At 38.0% G+C, this 19,667-nt stretch overlaps 1 protein-coding gene across 6 annotated transcripts in view; it reads left to right on the top strand.

Annotated features, from left to right (window-relative positions):
- vti1a (vesicle transport through interaction with t-SNAREs 1A) overlaps positions 1–19,212 on the top strand; it is a 151,043-nt gene extending 131,831 nt beyond the window's left edge. For 3 of the 6 annotated variants that reach the window (XR_014032120.1, XM_081393003.1, XM_081393004.1), the window contains 2 exons: positions 18,178–18,301; positions 18,402–19,212. Coding sequence is in view for 3 of the 6 variants with exons in the window: in XM_081393003.1 (XP_081249129.1) it covers positions 18,178–18,271 (94 nt within the window). In the remaining 3 variants the exon portion in view is untranslated. Of the gene's footprint in view, positions 1–18,177 lie in introns of all 6 variants that reach the window. The other 3 variants (XM_081393005.1, XM_081393002.1, XM_081393006.1) reach the window with 1 other exon arrangement.
- Positions 19,213–19,667: the final 455 nt, after the last annotated feature.

Genomic DNA, 19,667 nt, shown 5'->3' on the forward strand with positions numbered 1-19,667 from the left:
CTTTTCTTCCCCTCACTATGTGGATACACTCACACACACTCAGAACCAGCCGCGGAGGAGGGAAAAAAAACCCTAGTGCTTGACTTTGGTATAAATTATTGATTTTCATTCCCTTATAAATTTTCCATAGTGTCCCACTATGATATGCTGGCTGTATGTTTATGGAAAGAGAGCCGTTCTATCACAGAGCAGACTTGCTTAAGCTGAGAAGAAGAAGAAAAAAAGACAGGCTCACAGAGCGGGGACCACAAACATTGACAAGCGGGTTCATCTTTGCTTTTTTTTTGCGTGAACATGATTAATATGTTTCTCGTTTACATAAGAAGTACAATCAGTTTCAAGCACATCCATATTTTTTCACAGATATGGATTTCCTCCTTGACACTAGTTTGCGGTGCAGTCCCTCGGCAGCACGGGCGCCCCCTGACCTGTAACCTGTTGGGTCACAGGAACTGGAAGACTAGGCGCACTTTGACAGCTCAGCGCGCACGCCGCCCACCTCTCCATCTCCCGCTCAGGAGTTTTATAGCAGAACAGCAATCCTCGTCAATTAATTCACACAGCTGTCAGTGAGCTTAGAGGACTCTCTCAACCCCTCCTGTGTTTTCTTCTGTCTCTCTCTCTCTCTCTCTATCTACCTCTTTTCCTCTTTTGTGGCATAGATTTTCTGGAGTTTTCCTCAGCCTGACCCTTGGAGGCTGCAGGGCCTGATTAGTCAGATTTAGTGCTGAGTCTATTGATCGGAGCCTCCAGGGCAATAACCAAATGGAGACAGTGCAACAAGTCAATAGCGCTGTTATTGCACCAAACCGATGGCCTGCGCTTCAATCAGTACTGCGGGGGGAGAGCGGCAAGTCATCATGAGTGAATTAGTGTCACTCAGGAACCCCCTTCTCATCGAGCCCTCCGTCCATCCCCAGGTGCTCTTTCCTTCGTTTCCTCTCCCTCTCTCTCTGCCTCTCTCTTTCTCCGGTAGTCTGCTCCAGTCCAGGGACGAGTTTCTTCTACACGTTTTGTAAGAGGAAGAGAAGGGTCTGCAATTTTAATGGAACGGCATGGATTATTTAAAGTGACTAAACCCCCTGTTGTAGTGTCAAGTGGAAAGATGTCGGATGACACTGTGGTTTCTGAAGCTCTGCTGCAGGAGCTTGTGAGGAAGATTCTCCGCAGCATGAGCTGGTGTTGAACCGGTGTAGAAATGGGCAGTTTATTTGACAGCAGACTGAGTTTAAAGATCAGTCATTCTCACCACTGGAATTTTTTATTCCAGTATCACTACTTGAGTTTGTATTATGAGTTGGGAAATCGCAATTATGTTGTCAGGTGAGCTCAAATTTACTTAAGGCGGAGCAAGATGGCGATGTACCTTTTCTACAAAAAAAAACAGCAAGTTTTTTTTTTTTTTACGGATTTTATTATGCTTTTTCACTCTTTCAACTGTATGTAGTGTGTCAATGTTGCTGTTTGAGCATAAAAAAAAAGATCTGCAAGGTTACAAAGCTCATGGTCCACTCCAAAAGGAGATATTTTGTTTAACAGAATCCACTTTTCAAGAACTACAACTTTTTCCGGATCTTATGAAGTCATAATGTTCCTCTTTTAAATAATCTCTGCCCACGTAATCCGCCAAAAAGTTGGCGAGGCCTGGTAGTGTGTTGTCACTGTTTTTTCCACCCCAGAAAAAGTTTGCCCTAAGGCTGACGAACTTGAGTGGTTAATTTATTTTGAACACTGTTTCTGAACATTATAACCTCAGCGTTTGTCTGTGAACTGCACATTTTATAGAGCTTCTAGAAGAGAGGATGATGCAGGCTATAAGCACAAAATATTTTCCTGAATGATTAAAAATGATTTAAAAAAAATTATGAAACCAATGGTGCATTTAAGTCAAGTTTGAAAGATGGCACAGTTAAACGCACATTAATGCCACCACAATGCCATAATTATAAGGGGGAAACTTGGGTTTTCCATTGCTGTGTCAGTGAAAAAACAGGATGGATGCAGTGGATCTGTAGTTGACTGTAAATTTGTTGAAATGTATGAAAATACTATTTTATTTTATTTACCATAACATTGACATTTCAGTACAAAATACAATATAATTGTACAATTATGATAGAACATAATAAATTGTTTATTTATTTATTCATAAATTGATTTAAATTATGTGCATTCTTTATTCATCAATTTGTAGAAGTAGAGTTACAAAAATAAAGTGCTTTATTTATTTATTTATTTATTTATTTTTGTAGAAAAAGTATTTGCCATTTCGCTTTAACCAAAGTGATTTGAAAGCTCCTGACATCATAATTATGAACTTCCCAGGAAGACTTCAAAATTTCCTCCTGGAAAATCCTATAGACCATAACTAGCACCTAAAATATCGTACAGACTAGCTGTGGCCAGTTGCATAAACTTAGCCACTATGTTAAGTCTTAAGAACTAATTTGACCAACTAGATTTTTTTCAAGGGATAATCAGTCATATACTTTCCTGATTCAAGTTAGACTGATCTACCTTTTTATTTAACTGACTTTAAAAAGTTAGGACCAGTCTTGAACTAACCACCCAAAACTCCATAGTAACATTCTAATGCCCACAACTTCATAGCAACACTATGGCAACCTATATAGCATAATGGCACCACTCTCATTTGTTTCGATCCATGGCAATCTCCAAATGTCAGACCTCCCTCCATTTGTCTTTTGGGCCGACCTTGCAGCGGCATAAGTCATGGGCTTTGCTTTTCCTATTAATATTATTTTTCCCATATTTCCATTAGTGCAACCTCATCCTCTTGCAGCCAGAATCACCTGAGGATAGAAGTGGAACACAACAACAGCTTCAAGGCTGAAGTTTGTGTTTATTTGAGAAGGTGCTGGAAAGGTCTACTCTTCACTCTCCCTCGCTCTCCCCGTTTTTGTTTCAGAGTCATCTTGGACACTTGATGCTCCTCTCTGTGACTCCCTTGACACAGCATGGCAAGGACAGCTGAAGCACTGAGCTGATTAAGTGCTGTTTTCTGAGAGCTTTTATCCTCTGGATAGGAATTTGAAAGGCTCCCTCTCAAAAGCATAACCATCTTTATATCCCCCCAACCTATTCTGATTGTATCCTTGTCTTTTCAAGTTTCACTCAATCTTTGGCCACACATATGATGGCCTTCTCTGAAGACATGTAGTGCCGTGGTTATGTCTTTTACATGGTACAGATAGTGTGAATTTTAGTCACTTCAGGCTTCATATTGAAACTGATTCTCAGTATCAAATCAGTAGCAATTTGAGATCAAGGCTGCAGCAGTGAGCAAGATTTTTTTGTATTTGAGTTTGTATCATAATATATTTTCAGAAATTAGAATTTTTTGGGGGATTTTTTTCATAGTTAACAGATATTTTTATAGATAACCAATTAATAGGCCTACATGTAATTATGTTTGCTGGTTTGTGTGGATGACACTCAACACCAGTTTCAACAGCACTCTGTACTCGTCTCATTCGCATAAAAACAGATTCTATAGATTTAAAAAAAAAAACTTTATTTATTAAGGTGCGGTCACATTGGTGAAATATCGCAAGCAAAAAAGGTCCATTGTCTAATATTTGAGCCCTAATGTGTTTTCGTCAGTTCTCCATCATTTGCGGATAAACAAGTGCTTCACTATGGACTTTGTGTGTGTGCACTCTGATCAGGTGCTGTCAGCTTCCAATTAGTTTTTAGAAATCAAATAGAACAGATGGGATGTCATATTAAAAAAAGGGTGTTAACATATTTAAACGTATATCATTTATCACATTTACATGTTAACTTTGTCAGCCATAAAATAAATATTTGTTTATTACATCCGTGCTGTAAATGATCGCCTTGCTGCGGTATGTGTATCACTGGTCTTGTAGAGAATAACACAGGGTGAATGGATGTACTAGAGGGAGTGGAGATTATTACTTTGGCTTCTAGCTAAACTAAACATGTCGGCATGATGTTATGTAAAGTTGCTTGTTATTAAAAGGAAAGAGCATGTCTCTAGACTTTTTGGGGGGGAAAACAGTAACAACTTGGAGTGTTTTATGGAATTTACTTTGAGTAATGCCAGAAAATTTTGGTCCATAAAATGATATTAAATTGTGTAGCCTCACATTTTTCTTCTAGAAATTTGCTCTATTTATCGGTCTCTTCATAACTAGATTTTGTTAGTGTAACACAACACTGAGATGTTACAAACTATGGCCTCGGGTCAGACCCGCCTAACACAGAGCGTCCAGAACTTCAACCTTTCTTTCGTTTCCTTTTTCCTCTGCTCTCCATGAAAGTCACCAGCCAACACAGACCACTGATTTATGAGTTCTAATGAGATTTCAATACTGAACAAACAATAAAAATTTATGAGCATCATAGTTTTGGAGGCCCATGGTTCCATGGTTAGTGTTACACCCTTTCAACAAGCCTGGAAATACAATCCCCAGCTGCTTCCCTCAAGGAATGCAGCCACCTTTTCTGTCGGAAATCTTAGCAGCGCGCCCAAATTGTGTGAAAGTAATTTATCTCGCTTTTATAAATGCCGTTGTATTCACAGTCAACCTGGAGCGCTGCTGAGGGATCGTATTACACTGCGAGTAAGTCTCAATATCCTGCTCAGCCTTGTACTGTAGGTCAGAGCACAGGGAGTTAAAGGAGGACGTCAGGAGTTAAAAACAGTGCTGCTTTACCTGGGTGTCTTTATCTCATGTTTCTGTAAGCGCCTCTAAAAAGACTTACATTTTAGTGACTGGCTAGAAAAATTACAGAGTTAGGATGTCAAAGATTGGAAGTCTTCAAAAGCAGGAATTAGTGATATGTCTCCAAGTACAGATACAATCTATAGCCTGTTGAAACCTTGTTTGCTTGTGGTTTGGTCCATTGAACCTCACCAGTGACGTGTCCTGTGCTGAGTTCACGAAAAGGTTAGGTCCCGACAGCCTGAAGAAAAAAACATTTTAATGCAATGCTTATACAGTATATCTATCACAACCTCAAAATTCCCAGTTATTTCAAATAGGCACACCTACCTGTGCAACGGTTCTGGGAGAACTTTGAGCAGCCAAGTGAGGGTTTCTGTTTTCTCTGAAGTTTCCTGCATTGGGTGCTGGGAAATCAGGATTAGTAGTGGTACGCTGACTGCTGCCTCAGCACATTTACCCATGACATAGACTCACACATAATATTTACTGCCTTGTTATTGGCTGTGGTGGAGAACAGGCATGCCCTCCTTGAGAAAGTTCCTGAGATATACACTAATCCGCTACCTCGTTTTGACATCAACACCCTCCTTCTAACCAGAGATAGAGGAAAAAGAAAAGGAAAGGCATAAATAAGTGAGGAATGATGAAATTGAGAGATTCCAGAGTTTTATAGAATAAGAGAAAGTGGTGAGATAAAGTAAAAAAAAAAAAAAAAAGCCAGAATGAAAGAGCTGAAGAAGAAAGAAATTCTGGTCCAAAACCTAGTGAGCTGCCTACCTAGACTTCTTAGGCAGACACTATATAGGCAGCTATATAACGTAGTCTTGACTTTCAATTTCAGTGGAGTTTGACAATAACATGTTGGTAAGTTAATAATACAGTATTTTGATAATCATAAAAATGAAAAAGCAAACACAAATATAAGGCTGCATTAATTTAATCAAAAATACAGGAAGACAGTAATATTATGAAATGCAATTTCAAAATAAATGTTTTGTATTTTTTGTATATATTAAATCATATAATATAACATTTAACACATTTTTTCCCTATTTTCAATTATTTTACTTCAATAAAAGGTTAGATTTTTTTATTTTTTTATTTTTATTGCAAATTAACAAAACAGTAGTTTATACAAGGCAAGAAATCAATGACACACATATACATACAGGAGAGAGAAAAACAAAACAAAAACAAAGAGAGAAAACAGCTCTCTTTGCACCATATATATATATATATATATATATATATATATATATATATATATATATATATATATATATATATATATATATATATATATATATATATATATATATATATAATTTTTTTTTTATTTATTTTTTTTATACATTTTTATTTTGTGAGTTTGAAATGAGGTTGTCCATATTGAGGTATCTTTCATGTTGGAATTCAACTACAATGCCTTAAAGTACTGTTTACGTATATGCAACAGAAATCAAGAGAGTGCTACTAAGTTGGCAGAGTGCCAGTTAGATCCCGGGCTCCTGGAAAATTAGAGGGAGCAGGGAATCTCGCCTGGACACTCCACGACAGCAGGCTACAGCTGCTGGAATCTTTTGCGACCAAAAGAGGTTCCAGGAAGTAGTGCCAACAAAGTGTTTCTCCGTTTCTTGGTCTCAACCTTTTTAAATAGCACCTGATTCTGAACTCATCTTCTGTTTTACTCCCTCTCTCCTAGTCTCACTCTCCATCCCTCCCTTTTTCATCCTGTAGGGGTCTAAAATCCCAGTCTAGGTTTCTAGTCAGATTGTTAGCTGGGCAATAAAAAATACATGAGTGTGTGGCATAGAAGTGTTCGTTATGTATGTGTGTGTGTAGCTCATAAAGACAGCTTCCCGACACATGGGCTGCTCCAAATGTGCAGGAGCTCGTTTGTCTTTCAGAGTTGGAGCGCTACGAGTTGAACGGGGCCGTGTGATTTGCCAGTCTCAGCCTGTGTGTATGTGTACAATATTCATGCCTGTGTGTTGGTGCTCTCTCTTCAGCAATTCCCTTTATAACCTTTTACACTCGTCTTAGTTTGTTGATCCATGTTAAGAAGCAGACTTCTCCATGAGTGGGTTGCACAGGCGGCATGTCGTTCTGATGATAGACACGACGACAGCGAGAAAGAGGGATATGGAGTGAAATCATTAGGAGGCATTCACAGTCGCAGCACTGGCAACATCTCAAGATTCATCTGTGCTAACCAAAGTTCAGTGATATTCTTCCTGAATCTACACAACGGTGCTTGATAGGACAGTCAGACCTCACTGATTGGAGCGGCTCCTGAGTCCAGTTCCAGATGATAAGAGTACTGTAGCAAGCTCCACCACCCCATAATCACGCTAATAAAACCCTATTTAACGGCTCTATTATACACTTCAGCCCTGTTAAAGTAGCCATGGTGTGTGTGTGTGGGTGTGTATATGCGTTTCAGAATGCTCTGGAGGGCAAACTACTGTTTTTCTTTTGGAAATTACACAGTGCTGGGGACTTTTTAAGTCAATTACATGCAATTAAATGCAGTTTTTTTTTCTGGCGTTCTTGTATGCGTGTGTGTGTGTGTGTGTGTGTGTGTGTGTGTTTGATTAAGCCTTTAAAAGTCTTGTAAAGTCCCTCCTGTTCATGCTCTTCCCATGTACTGAACATGACATTTTTTAAATAGGTTGTCAATAGCCAGTGCTGATGTTTAGAGGACAGATGTGTCCGGTATGTTTTGTAACTTAACTTTTACACTATTTACTAAAAAAATGTATACGATTATTGGAAAACTTGCCAGGTTGTGAGTACAGTTATTGGCCAATGTCTCAATGTTAAGATGGCAACATTTTGGCAAATGAATTTAATTGGTCAAAACATAATTTTACCATTGGCATTAATCTCAAAATCACCCTTCAGTCCAGTTCTCACTGACAGCTGCTAGCTCCATCACAGTTGCTAATGCTGACTCTCTACGTCACTCTGAAAGCGACTACAAAAGAACGCTATTGCCTGTCTTTATTACATCTAAAGCTCTGAGCTATTGACAGGTAAGGTGGTTTAAAGGCCGCTTTGACATGTACAGTAAGGCAGCTGAGAAGCCCTGCTAAAACATTTATCTTTGTTAGAGTGTGATCACACACTCTTAACACAGGATCAGTTCCACAGGCCTTCCTCACCGTACCAACACACGTAGAGAATCATGTCCATCAGTCAGACCATTAGTGAACACATTGATCCTGCTGACTCTCCTCCCACTTTCAGTTCTTTTGCTTCTGTCTTGCTCCAGTGCAGTACAATACATGATGTGGTTAAAAAAAGAAAATACAGACCACTCACAGTCAGCGATTCCTTTTATCGGCTTCAAAAGTAAATGAACACTCAAATTTATGAAAGTTAGTCACAAATTTGCTTATATGATTAGTGACTAGAATATGTAGTATTTTTATTTCATATTACGTTGCACTGTTTTAATTGTTTCAGACTTCTAAAACTTGCTGTTTATTAAGAGGTTTAAATGACAAAAATGCAGGTTTTAGACTGTATATGTGTTTGTTTTCAGTTTGTGTTGTTATGAGAGTTTGCTGGGGGATGTTTTGTTTTGGGATGATTGTGAAAGGGTGTGTGTGTTTATGAATATATGTGTGTGTGTGTGTGGTGCTTGGGTGGTGGTGGTGTTCAAATGGGGTAAACTTCCATCACCCACCTCCCCCCACACACACAGGCGTAGAGGTGTACCACTGCCCTCATTAGGGCTACTAATAAGGGGAACTGAGAGTGTACGAGAGAGAGAAAAAAAATAGTGGGAAAGAAGGGGAAAAAGGTTTTAAATTTTAATAACGCGGGTACGATTTTGTAAATCTTTCCTGACAGAAAACTCCTCATTATTTTCATCTGTCTCTGTCTCCTCTACCACCTCCACTGATAAATGAGCTTTTCGTAGCTTGAACTCGCTCTCCTTCTTTCTCTCTCTCTCTCTCTCTCTCTCTCTCTCTCTCTCTCTCTCTCTCTCTCTCTCTCTCTCTCTCTCTCTCTCTCTCTCTCTCTCTCTCTCTCTCTCTCTCTCTCTCTCTCACACACACACACACACACACACACACACACACACACACACACACACACACACACACACACACACACACACACACACACACTCACACCCACACCCACACACAGTCGTTCATTCTTTGGCGTTGTGCTTCTAAGGTTAGACTTATGTTTTTAACCCAATTGACTCAGTTTAATTTTGTCTGCTGGTTTTGGAAGGAGTTATTTTGGCAGTGCCTGCTTACATATAGTGTTCAGCTTGTGAGCTTCACACTGAGAAAGTCACAGTGTGCTTAAGACAGAGATTCTCAACTGAAGGGTCTTCAATTGAAGAGGGGTTTGAGGGTTCCAGACACCCCCATAAAAACAAAAACATAATTAGGTGGTTTGATCATCTTTTATAAAATTTAAATAAATAATTAAATAAAAATGTAAGGGGGTTAGGATTAGGGTTGGGGGGGGGGGTCTGTTGATTATTGCTGACATAACGTGACTTTTATCCAACTTTTTAATTATTCTTAAATAGGAAAACTTTTAATTTACAGATTTTTTATAGTAATAAAATAAATGTCTGTGCATACCGTATTTATTAAATAAGTACTGTATTTGGTACAGACGCTGTGGATCCTTGTCTTCACATTATAGACCTTATGTAGCCCCGCCACTTTTCAGCGCTGCGCTCGTTGTCTTTTGACTTCCGGTCTGTATTTTTACAGCGATCTTGCGTATTTATGAATGAACGGCTCGTTTTAAAATCTTCCCGGTCTACTGACATTTGTTAAGACATCTGCTTTAAACATTACAATCCTCATGATAACTTTCGTTAACTTTACATTACATTAAGTAAATCCACTTCAAAAGCTAATTACTCCTGGACAGCAGCGCCATAGAAATATACAGAGTGACCGCAAAAACGGAAGTTCAAAGACAATATTCTAAAGATGGCGGCACCCTCGTTTCTCTGGCGCATAAGGTCTATACATGTAAAGTTATACGCTACTGTTCAAAAGTATGTTTTTTTTTAAAGAAAATAATATTATATTATTTTTATTCAGCAAGCATGCTTTAAATCAGTCATTCCCAAAGGCGGGGTCCCGACCCACAAGTGGGTCGCGGGAGATTTTGTATGGGTCGCCAAGTCGAGCACTATTTTTCAGTGTGCTATAAACGCGTTCTCATCCTAGGGCGTCACATACAAACTGTGCGTGTTAATGCGTCCAAATTTCACGCGTTGCATATAATAAGTATTGTCCCCAACGGCGTTCCATAACGCACATACATGTGTAGAGTTTGCGTAACTACACACACGAGAAGCGCGGAACTCTCCGCGCACATACTCATATGAGACGCGCGCGCGCACGCACGCACAAACTCTCCACGCGCATACGAGACGCGAGCACACACACAGTCGCGCACATACTCAATGAGACGCGAGCACACACACACACACACACAAACTCGCCGCGCACATATTCATGAGACGCGAGCACACACACATAATACCCTAAAGATGTGGAAAAGTCGATCAAAAGTGTGGGTACATTCCTCCAGGCTCGATGCCAACAGCGCGCGATGCAGTATTTGCGGTAAAATAATTGCTGCAAAGACGACAGATAGGCTATGATGAAGACCTTGACAGTGCACGGCCACGGAGTAAACATAATAGCAGAAAGTTGCTTCGCCTTCGACTGGTAAATGAAGAGATACCTTGATCACTCTGACAGTGTTTATATTGCAATAATGACCTTCTGAGTGTACACTGCCGTTAATAAATGTGTTGGTTAGTCAGATTTTTTTCCAGTAAGGATGCATTAAAGTTATCAAAAGTGACATTAAAACATGTGTAATGTTACAAAATATTTAGTTTTTAAATAAATGCTGTTCTTTTGACATTTTTATTCATCAAAGAATCATGAAAAAAATGTATCATAGTTTCCAAAATATTGAGAAGCAAACTGTTTTCATATTTCTGAAGGATCATGTGACACTGAAGTAATGATTTTGAAAATTCAGCTTTGACAGGAATAAATTACATTTTGAAATATATTCAAATAAGATTTTAAATTGTAATACTATTTCACAATATTACAAGTTTTACTGTATTTTTTATATAAAAAAAAATCAGCTTTGGTGAGCATGAGCTCTTTATAAAAAATTTTTTGTTCCTTTGTGCTTTTTTTGTGCCTTTGTGCACTGGCTAAGGAGCATGAGTCAAACTGAAAAAATAAAACAAAATTTTCTGAGGTAATGTGTTATGTAATCTTGTTAAAATGGATTTCATAAAATTGGTATCGAAAAAAGTATCGTTCAGGAACCGGTATCGAAACTGAGGTATCGAAAATGGCACCGGATCAAAAGATTTTGAACGATACCCAGCCCTACAAAATGGTCATACATATTTTGTTAATGCATAAATTCTCTTCGTTATATATGAACTATATGGGCCTAATGTTTATTGGGTCACAAGGATTTATCGACTTTAAAATGTGGGTCCCCAGAAAAAAAGTTTGGGAAACACTGCTTTAAATTAATCAAAAGTGATAGTAAACACTTTTACATTGTTACCAAAAAAACTACTTCTGTAAATGCTATTCTTTCTATTCATCAAAGAATCCTGAGAAAATGTATCAAGGTTTCCACAAAAATATTAAGCATACTGTTTTCAATATTGAAAATAATAAGAAATATTTATTGAGCACCAAATTATTAGCATATTAGACTGATTTCTGAAGGATCATGTGACACTGAAGACTGGAGTATTGGCTGTTGAAAATTCAGCTTCAGCGTAACAAAAAAAATACATTTTGAAATATATTAAAAAAAGAAAATTGTAGGAATTTCACAATATTACGGTTTATACTGTATTTTTGTTATACTGTAATTCTGTATGCAGTCTTGGTGAGCTGAGACTTCTTTCAAAAACAAAAAATTTTAACCGATCCCAAATTGAAATGTTTGTGTTCTTTAATTTATGATTGTTAAGGCCCGTTCACACCAAGGACGATAACTATAAAGATAACGATAAAGATATAATTCTAAAAATCGTTCTCCATATTAAAGAATAACAGAGTTCACACCACAACTATAACGATAAAGATATGAGGAACGATATCGTTGGGATCACTTTCAGAACGATTTTTTCCAGCTGTCGAACGATAAAACACTGACAGCCAATCAGAATCCATTCTAATTTAAAGGTCTCACGCATTTAAAATGGATCTAGATCATCCGGGCGCGCGCATGCTTAGAATAAAAAGACCGTTATCGGTCGTTGGTGTGGACGCATATATAGTTATCTTTATCGTTATCGTTATAGTTATCGTGCTTGGTGTGAACGGCCTTTAATCTATCTATAAATTACAGAAAATCACAGTTACGACACGGCGCTAGCTGGAGGCAAAACAAACGGAAAACTGGAGGCGGCCAATACAAACCAGCACAGATTCGGCTACATAATAAGGAGCTTAAATTATTATTTTTATTATTAAAAGTCATCTTGTTGTGTTCTTGGGTGCAAGAATCGATGAAAAATGAGTATGCTGTATCTGGAATTTTTATTTCTAGAAAATATTCATATCATTAAAATTGCACCGTAGTGTCACTCTTTACATTGTCGTCTTGGCGCTGGCTAGGCAGAACTGCGGATTGAACCACACAAGTCTTTACATGACCATTCAGCACATAGTTATATTATAGGCATCTAAATATATTTATATGTCCTCAGTTTCTCTTCACCCTCGGTTTCTCTATCGGGTAGGTGTAGAAGTCAGGCCACTCAACCAGAGGTAGCGTTAACGTTAATCCTGTCAGTTCGTCCATTGACTGAGCGTGTACGGTCATCTGGTTCCGTCCGTTAAAATTAACTTTTGCAAATAACAATCGCGGTCCTGGACAGTGAGTGACCTTGCACATTAAGACAAAATCGGATTTTCTCCAGTCATTGTTAAAAAACAAGCTAACAAAACTTGCAAACTAACGTTAGTGAAGCGGCCAGAGGGATCTTTCTGCCTCCAGCTAAGCTCCGCCCACACAAATACGTCACCGTGTTTACCAACTGTAAAAGGGTCTATTCACAGCCATCATTTGTAGTAACCTAGCATGCTCCCTGAATTCAATGCGTTCACAGTCTCTTTCACGGGCATCAAATCAACAATTACTAAAAACACACACAAAAACTGATTTTGATGCGTTCACAGTCTCTTTCACGGGCACCAAATCAACAATTACTAAAAACACACACAAAAACTGATTTTGCACGGGCATTTTGCACTAGTATACTTAAATTACTATAGTTTTTACCTTTTTTAGGTAATATTTTGCAGTAGTAGTGTGTGAATAGGTTTTGCTGAGTGAGTTTAATCAAGTCAATGAAATAAAACCAAATGTGATCTACCAGAGTTACAGTTTGATTTGGTTCATTAAAAAACATAAATTCATTTATTCCAGCATGGGAATTGAACTGCGTAGAGTCTTATCTCTGGCCCAACTAGACATAATAAATCTCTATTGGTACATGAGATCATGCTAACAATTTAACAAGTGTGAGTACTTGAAGTGTTTAATATTTAATATTAGTTGAGCATGGTTGTGAGTCAGTGAAGTTTTAATGTTATGATTTTTACTTTATATGCTACATTGAAGAAACCTTTATTTATTTGATTTTACGTGTGCATTATTAAGCCCCTGGTTCTTTTTCCGACCTAAGCTAGACAGAGACAGAAGAAGTGAACATGTAAAAGAAGGTTTACCCTGAGCTATGAGCTGTGACAACATGAACAGGTCTCCTCCAGCCCTCTGTCATGTGTTTGACAGAGAGGATGGATGCGGTTTGATGGGTCCTGCTCTGTTCTGTCCAGACATGGTTCAGCATGGGATAGAACCTCCATCAAACAGGCAACAGATATAACCTTTTCTTCTGCTCTCTCTGTCTCTGTCCTCCCCTTAATGTGATTCATCCCAGGTGAGACTGGAGGTAGAGGAACCATAGATTAGTCACAGAAGTATCCATTGCTCCTTTTCCAGTTGTAGTTTCCAATCTGGTCCGTTTCCAAATTTGAGGGAGGAAAAATATCACTCCAACCCATTAAATGTACTGCAAAAATAGTTTTTATTATTATATTATATTTATTATATTATATAAGTCTGGAGTTTATCACACTGAGCATATACAATGGTTCAAGCACCTGTAACCCTTAGAATTTTTTTTATACTTCTATGGTTGCAGTCCATAATTTTCAGTGAATTATTCACTTCAGTGCATGTTTCGCTGTAAAACAGCTGTATGGCCAGATGATACACAAACTACGTTTCTCGACTGGATAAAGCAAACCAGCATCTTGCTAGTAAAGTTTTGATGGATGAGGATTGTAATCATGGTAAAGACGATTGCAGTGACGTACAGTAAGCCCACGTCCATTAAATTGATGATGCGCAAACAAACTGTATGTGTGCGCACTTGATGCAGTGATCGCACATTGTATCTACGGTATGCATAGACATATTTCAGTACATTCACATTGTTTCCACACACATTCAGGATAATGTTTTGATTTGCCATGTGTCATGTTGCTGTGTTTAGTATTTCTGAATAGATATAGTGTAGTAGGTATATGCAGTCAGGTCAAGGTGGTTGATTTTAGGTTGTTGTTTTTTTGGTATCGCAACTTGACTTCTGTTGCACTGAACACATAATATACACTGTGAATGTTTCTTTTTTTGTTTGTTTTTTCATGGGTGCTTTGGTGTGCATAAATTTATGAATTATATGGATTCCTTATATCACTTGGTTATTTGGTGTCATTTTGGAGACACCTAAAGACACCTAAATTTACCTTGAAAAAAGCGAGCAGAAAATACAGTTTTATGAGAATCACCTTTCAATCTGATACAATAACAGTACAATAAAAACAGTAATATTATGAACTATTTAAATAGCTGTGTTCTATTTTTTATTAATTTTAAAATGTAATTTATTCCTGTGATGGCAAAGTTGAATTTTCAGCATCATTAGTCCAGTACTCAAGTTATTTAAATATACAGTGTAATGAAGAAAAAAAATATATATATATATATGTTCATTCATTCAATCATTATACTGTATATTTATTTATTATACTGTATAGTACATGATTACAATTAAATTACTTTGAATGTCAAAAATGTGTTCTCAAAACTTAAATCAAGGAACAGACAGTAATGTGGCATGTTTGTTTGTGGACAGATTATTTAGTAACAGTCAGTTACATCATCATTTGGCTCTCAAGTATGCAGACTGGTTCTGAGAGAGGTGTTAAAGGTGTACAAATAGTGTTTCGGTTCTTCTGTTCTTTGAAATCCATTTGTGGTTATATTTAGTTGAAGTTGAAAGGGACTGCCATAAGGCAAGATTTTAAAGTTTACAGACAAAAGTTCCCCTCCATCAGTGAGTATTTGAGCTCTCGTACATGACAGGATGAATTACTTCCCCAAACATGTTCCTCAAATTACAACGGTACTCAGTAAATAGATTTGTGCACTTTCCAGTGCTTTTTTCAGAGTGTTTTTAGGCCTGGTGTTGTTGAAGTGAAGGAAGCGTGGCTGCTCTCTGTGATGACTGGGCCACTCACTCACTCGCTCTGGATGTGGGGCTGCCCGGGGCCTCTCCGCCCACCCTCAAGGGCCTGTCAGAGCAGCCTTACCAAAGGCAGATTAATCTACATTACTGCTAACAGCTCAGCCTGGCCCCTGATCCACTCACACACACACACACTGTATTTAATCTCTTGCACTTCAGTCAAAAATTTACAGCTGAGGTTTTGGTCAGAAAATTAAGGTTAGTTGAAATTGATTTATGAGTCCATGAATTTTCTTGAGGTTGTGTGTTAAAATACACAGTAAATGACGATCCTGCCTAAACCCTTTTTACCAGGGTAGAATCTTTGTGCAGAACAGCTTCAATTGGCTTATTGATTTTAAAAAATCATGGTAACAATTTGTCAAAAGACAGTAATGTTCATCTGTTTATATACAAAGTTTGCAGTCTGTTAGACTTTTTAATGTTTTTGGAAGAAGTATTTAATGCTCACAAGGCTCAATTTGTTTGATCAAAATAACTTTTTATATTTTAATATATTTTAAAATGTATTTTATTCCTGTGATGGCAAAGCTTAATTTTTAGCATCATTACTTCAGTCTTTAGTGTCACATGATCCTTCAGTAATCATTTTAATATGCTGATTTGCTGTTCAAGAAACATTTCTTATAATCATCTATGTTAAAAGCAGTAATGCTGCTTAATATTTTTGTGGAAACCATGATACATTTATTTTAGGATTCTTTGATGAATAGAAGTTCAAAAGAACAGCATTTATTTGAAATTGAAATATTATATAGCATAACAAATGTTTTTGTAGTCACTTTTGATTAATTTAATGTTTCCTTGCTGAAAACATTATTATTATTATTATTATTATTATTATTTAAATGTATTGACCTGAAACTTCTGAATAGTGTACTTTATCTTAATATTGATTAACAGGAATTGGAAAATATGTAAGGGTCACATGATCTTGACATAAGCTTACCTCTAGTAGCACTGAGCACAGAATCAGCCCTACCATCTTTTAACACACATTCTTTAAACAGACCCAAGAATTCCCATTCGTCCCTCTCCCACGGCTGTTTCCTGTCCCTTTAGGCACCAGCACATCTCTGAACATCATGAACAGTCTGTCCTCTTGCTTGGAGTTTGTTTGTTTTTGTTTGTGTGTGTGTGTGTGTGTGTGTGTGTGTGTGTGTGTGTGTGTGTGTGTGTGTGTGTGTGTGTGTGTGTGTGTGTGTGTGTGTGTGTGTGTGTGTGTGTGTGTGTGTGTGTGTGTGTGTGTGTGTGTGTTGGGTGTGGGTTTAGGGATAGGGTTAGGGGATAGAATATACAGTTTGTACTGTATAAAAAACATTGTCTATGGAAATTCCCCACTAAGATACCAAAATGTGTGTGTGTGTGTAGCCAGTGTAAATAATGAATGTTACTTAAAGAGACATGTGGGAGATCTGGCCTTGCTAAACATGCTCTGATTAATGTCCTCCGTCAAGCATGCACTCCCAATTATGAATTATGCCAGCCTAGCATCCAATCAGAGCTCACCTTTCGTCAGTGCAGTGAAAAAAGCCTCTGATGGTTTATTGTAACAAAATAAACATAGCGGAGCATAAACACATGAATACTAGTCAGTTTTGTGCAGCAGCATTGAGTTGTGGATTGTAATGCTATTTTGCTTTCTTTACTGTACATCTCTGTATCTGTGAGAGGTGTGTGTGTTTGGATGGGGAAGAGTGCTGCTCGGCTGCAGTGGTGATGAATGGGTGTGTGTGAGTTATTCATCTCCTGCTTATAGGAGTGGACAGTGGTCCTGCTCTCTCCACATGTCAGCACATGGGATAATTCTGTCATTTATCAGGAATGACACTGGAGACAAAAACTCACCCCAAGAGATCATCCCAGGGTCTCAACTCCTGCTCTCACCCTCACTGTACTCATCCACACACCCACTTTGTCACTTTTCAAACAGTTTGTTTTTCTCAGTTCTGAGCAGACAGACTTTTTTCAGCATTTTCTGTTTTGGGGGAAAATTCTGCTGTATGATATGATATGGACGGTAAAGTGTATGAGATGAAGAAATGTTTCTTGAGCAGCAGATCAGCATTTTATAATGATTTCTTAAGGATCATGTGACACTGAAGACTGGAGTAATGCTGCTGAAAATTCAGCTTTGGCATCACAGGAATAAACTACATTTTAAAGTATATCAAAATAGAAAAGCGTTATTTTAAATTGCAATAATATTTCACAATGTTACTGTTTTTACTGTATTTTTGTTGTTACTCTTTTTTCTGTTATTGTGAATTATACTTGAAATTACAATTAAATTGGGCATAATATGTTTAATAAATAAATATGCAACTGATTTGTAGAACTTTGTGAATTACTGAGTGAGTCTTGCAGGCACGGATTGCCTTTTTTGTTTGGTCATGTGATAATAGGAAAGTGAGTTTTATGGAGAATTCCTTCAGTAAATATGTGAATTTTATTAGCTGGAGGAATGCCACAAGCTACACCTTTTACTTTTTAGAGAGAAATAAATGCTCTGAGCGTGTCTGCAGACAGATGGTGAGGAAAAAGGCAAAGTTGTCATGCCGTTGTGACATGTTTTGCACAATAGTATGTGTTTGTTTTTTTTAGACCGATCTGACTGAAGTGAAATCTGAAGTGAAGTTCAGTCAGAAAAAAAATTATTAATTTTTGATGCGAGGCATGTACTCGATCACATGCATGTTATTTTGTGTGAAGATGTTAAATCGTAGGTTTTACTACTGTCTCAATTAATGTCCTTAACATAAAATCTCTTTCTCTTGTCTTCTCTTTCTCTCCATCTCTCCCTCTCCTTACCCACAGGATCATTCAGAATCGTGTCCTGGTCTTCATCCTGGGGGCCATCATCCTCCTCACCATCGTCTTGGCCATCTATTTCAATTTGCGAGGGCACTGATCTCCACTGACTGGCCCTATGCGTGCATGTGTGAGTGTGTATGAGCGTGTGTGTAAGATTAATAGTGACAAAAGTGTTGGGCTGGAGTAATTAGGACAAATTGTTCACATGAATCATTCCTGGTGGGCAGTGACAGGGGGCCTCTCCTCGCTGCTCTCAAGCGGAGCGGGACCGTGTCTACCCTCTCTCTCCTTATATTTATGCTGCGTCCATTACTTTTTAAACTTACCGACCCAGAAAGAAACCCGGCACGGATGTGTGGACACAAGGACCATGATGAGAACATCAGATGGATGAAGAACAGGAAGACGAACATCAACCTATGTCATAACCTGCTGTTTAATGTTTAGTTTTGGGGGGTTTTGTAGATGGGAAAAGGGCATGAGAGCCAAAAGGTACTGGAAATTCCTATCCATCAGGTATGTGTGTGTGTGTGTGTGAGCCGTACACAAGGCAAGGCCCCCGGAGCAGTACCATTTAGCACACGGTGCAGAATCACACACTACACACAGCCCAAAGGTCACACGCCCGTCTCTCAGTCCCCCTTCATCCAGGATTAGTAGCTTCTCACGCTGTTCCTCTAAGGTCAGCAAAGACCTCGCATGTGTTTAGTTAAACCAGCAGGACTGCTTTGAACAAGAAAATATCCATGTCCACTCTTACCTTTACTAATCAAATCTGACAGCATGATAGTAACTGTAGTCAGTCGTACTAATAAGAAATGTATTTCCTGTATTTATTTGTCATTTCAGATGAATTGTACTGTATTTTTCGCTGTATCTTTCATTCAGTTTATCTGGAATTTGTTTTAGCCATTAATGTTTGACATTAAAATCACATCATTTGTCTCTACTGTGCAATGTTGCAAATGTGCTTCATTATTCCTATAGGAGGACCAACTAGCAAGCATCAGTATGGAAATATGCGAAATTTGGGAGTCTGCTCCAGGCTTTCACCTGCTGTTTGCGTATTAGGGTAGAAGAAAGAAGGTAAAGATGACTATGTGCTAATAGTTCATTTCAGTTAGTTTGTTATTTATGTGAGGATTCCAGTTTGTGTACTTTTATATATTTAAGTGTGTATCACCATACACTCCGGCTCAGTTCCAAAACGCAGTGAGTTCCCTTGATGTCTAATGCCTACATAGGCAGCTGACGTCCAAAGCAGCATCACTAGCTGAAATTATACCTCATAAATAACTGATTTGGGACCCTTTACATTGTCAGCAACTTTGAACAGACTACAAAAAATATTTATTTGAAAGAGTTTGCTGTCAAGCTAATGATAAACATTGTCGAATACATGTTGCAAATGAGTCAAATAAACGCTTTTAGTGAATCGATTATATTTATAATCAACATTATTTTGTTCATCGGTTTATTTAACAAAAGAGTAA

Source organism: Scardinius erythrophthalmus (assembly GCF_964197995.2).
Source record: "Scardinius erythrophthalmus genome assembly, chromosome: 18".
Classification (NCBI taxonomy): domain Eukaryota; kingdom Metazoa; phylum Chordata; class Actinopteri; order Cypriniformes; family Leuciscidae; genus Scardinius; species Scardinius erythrophthalmus.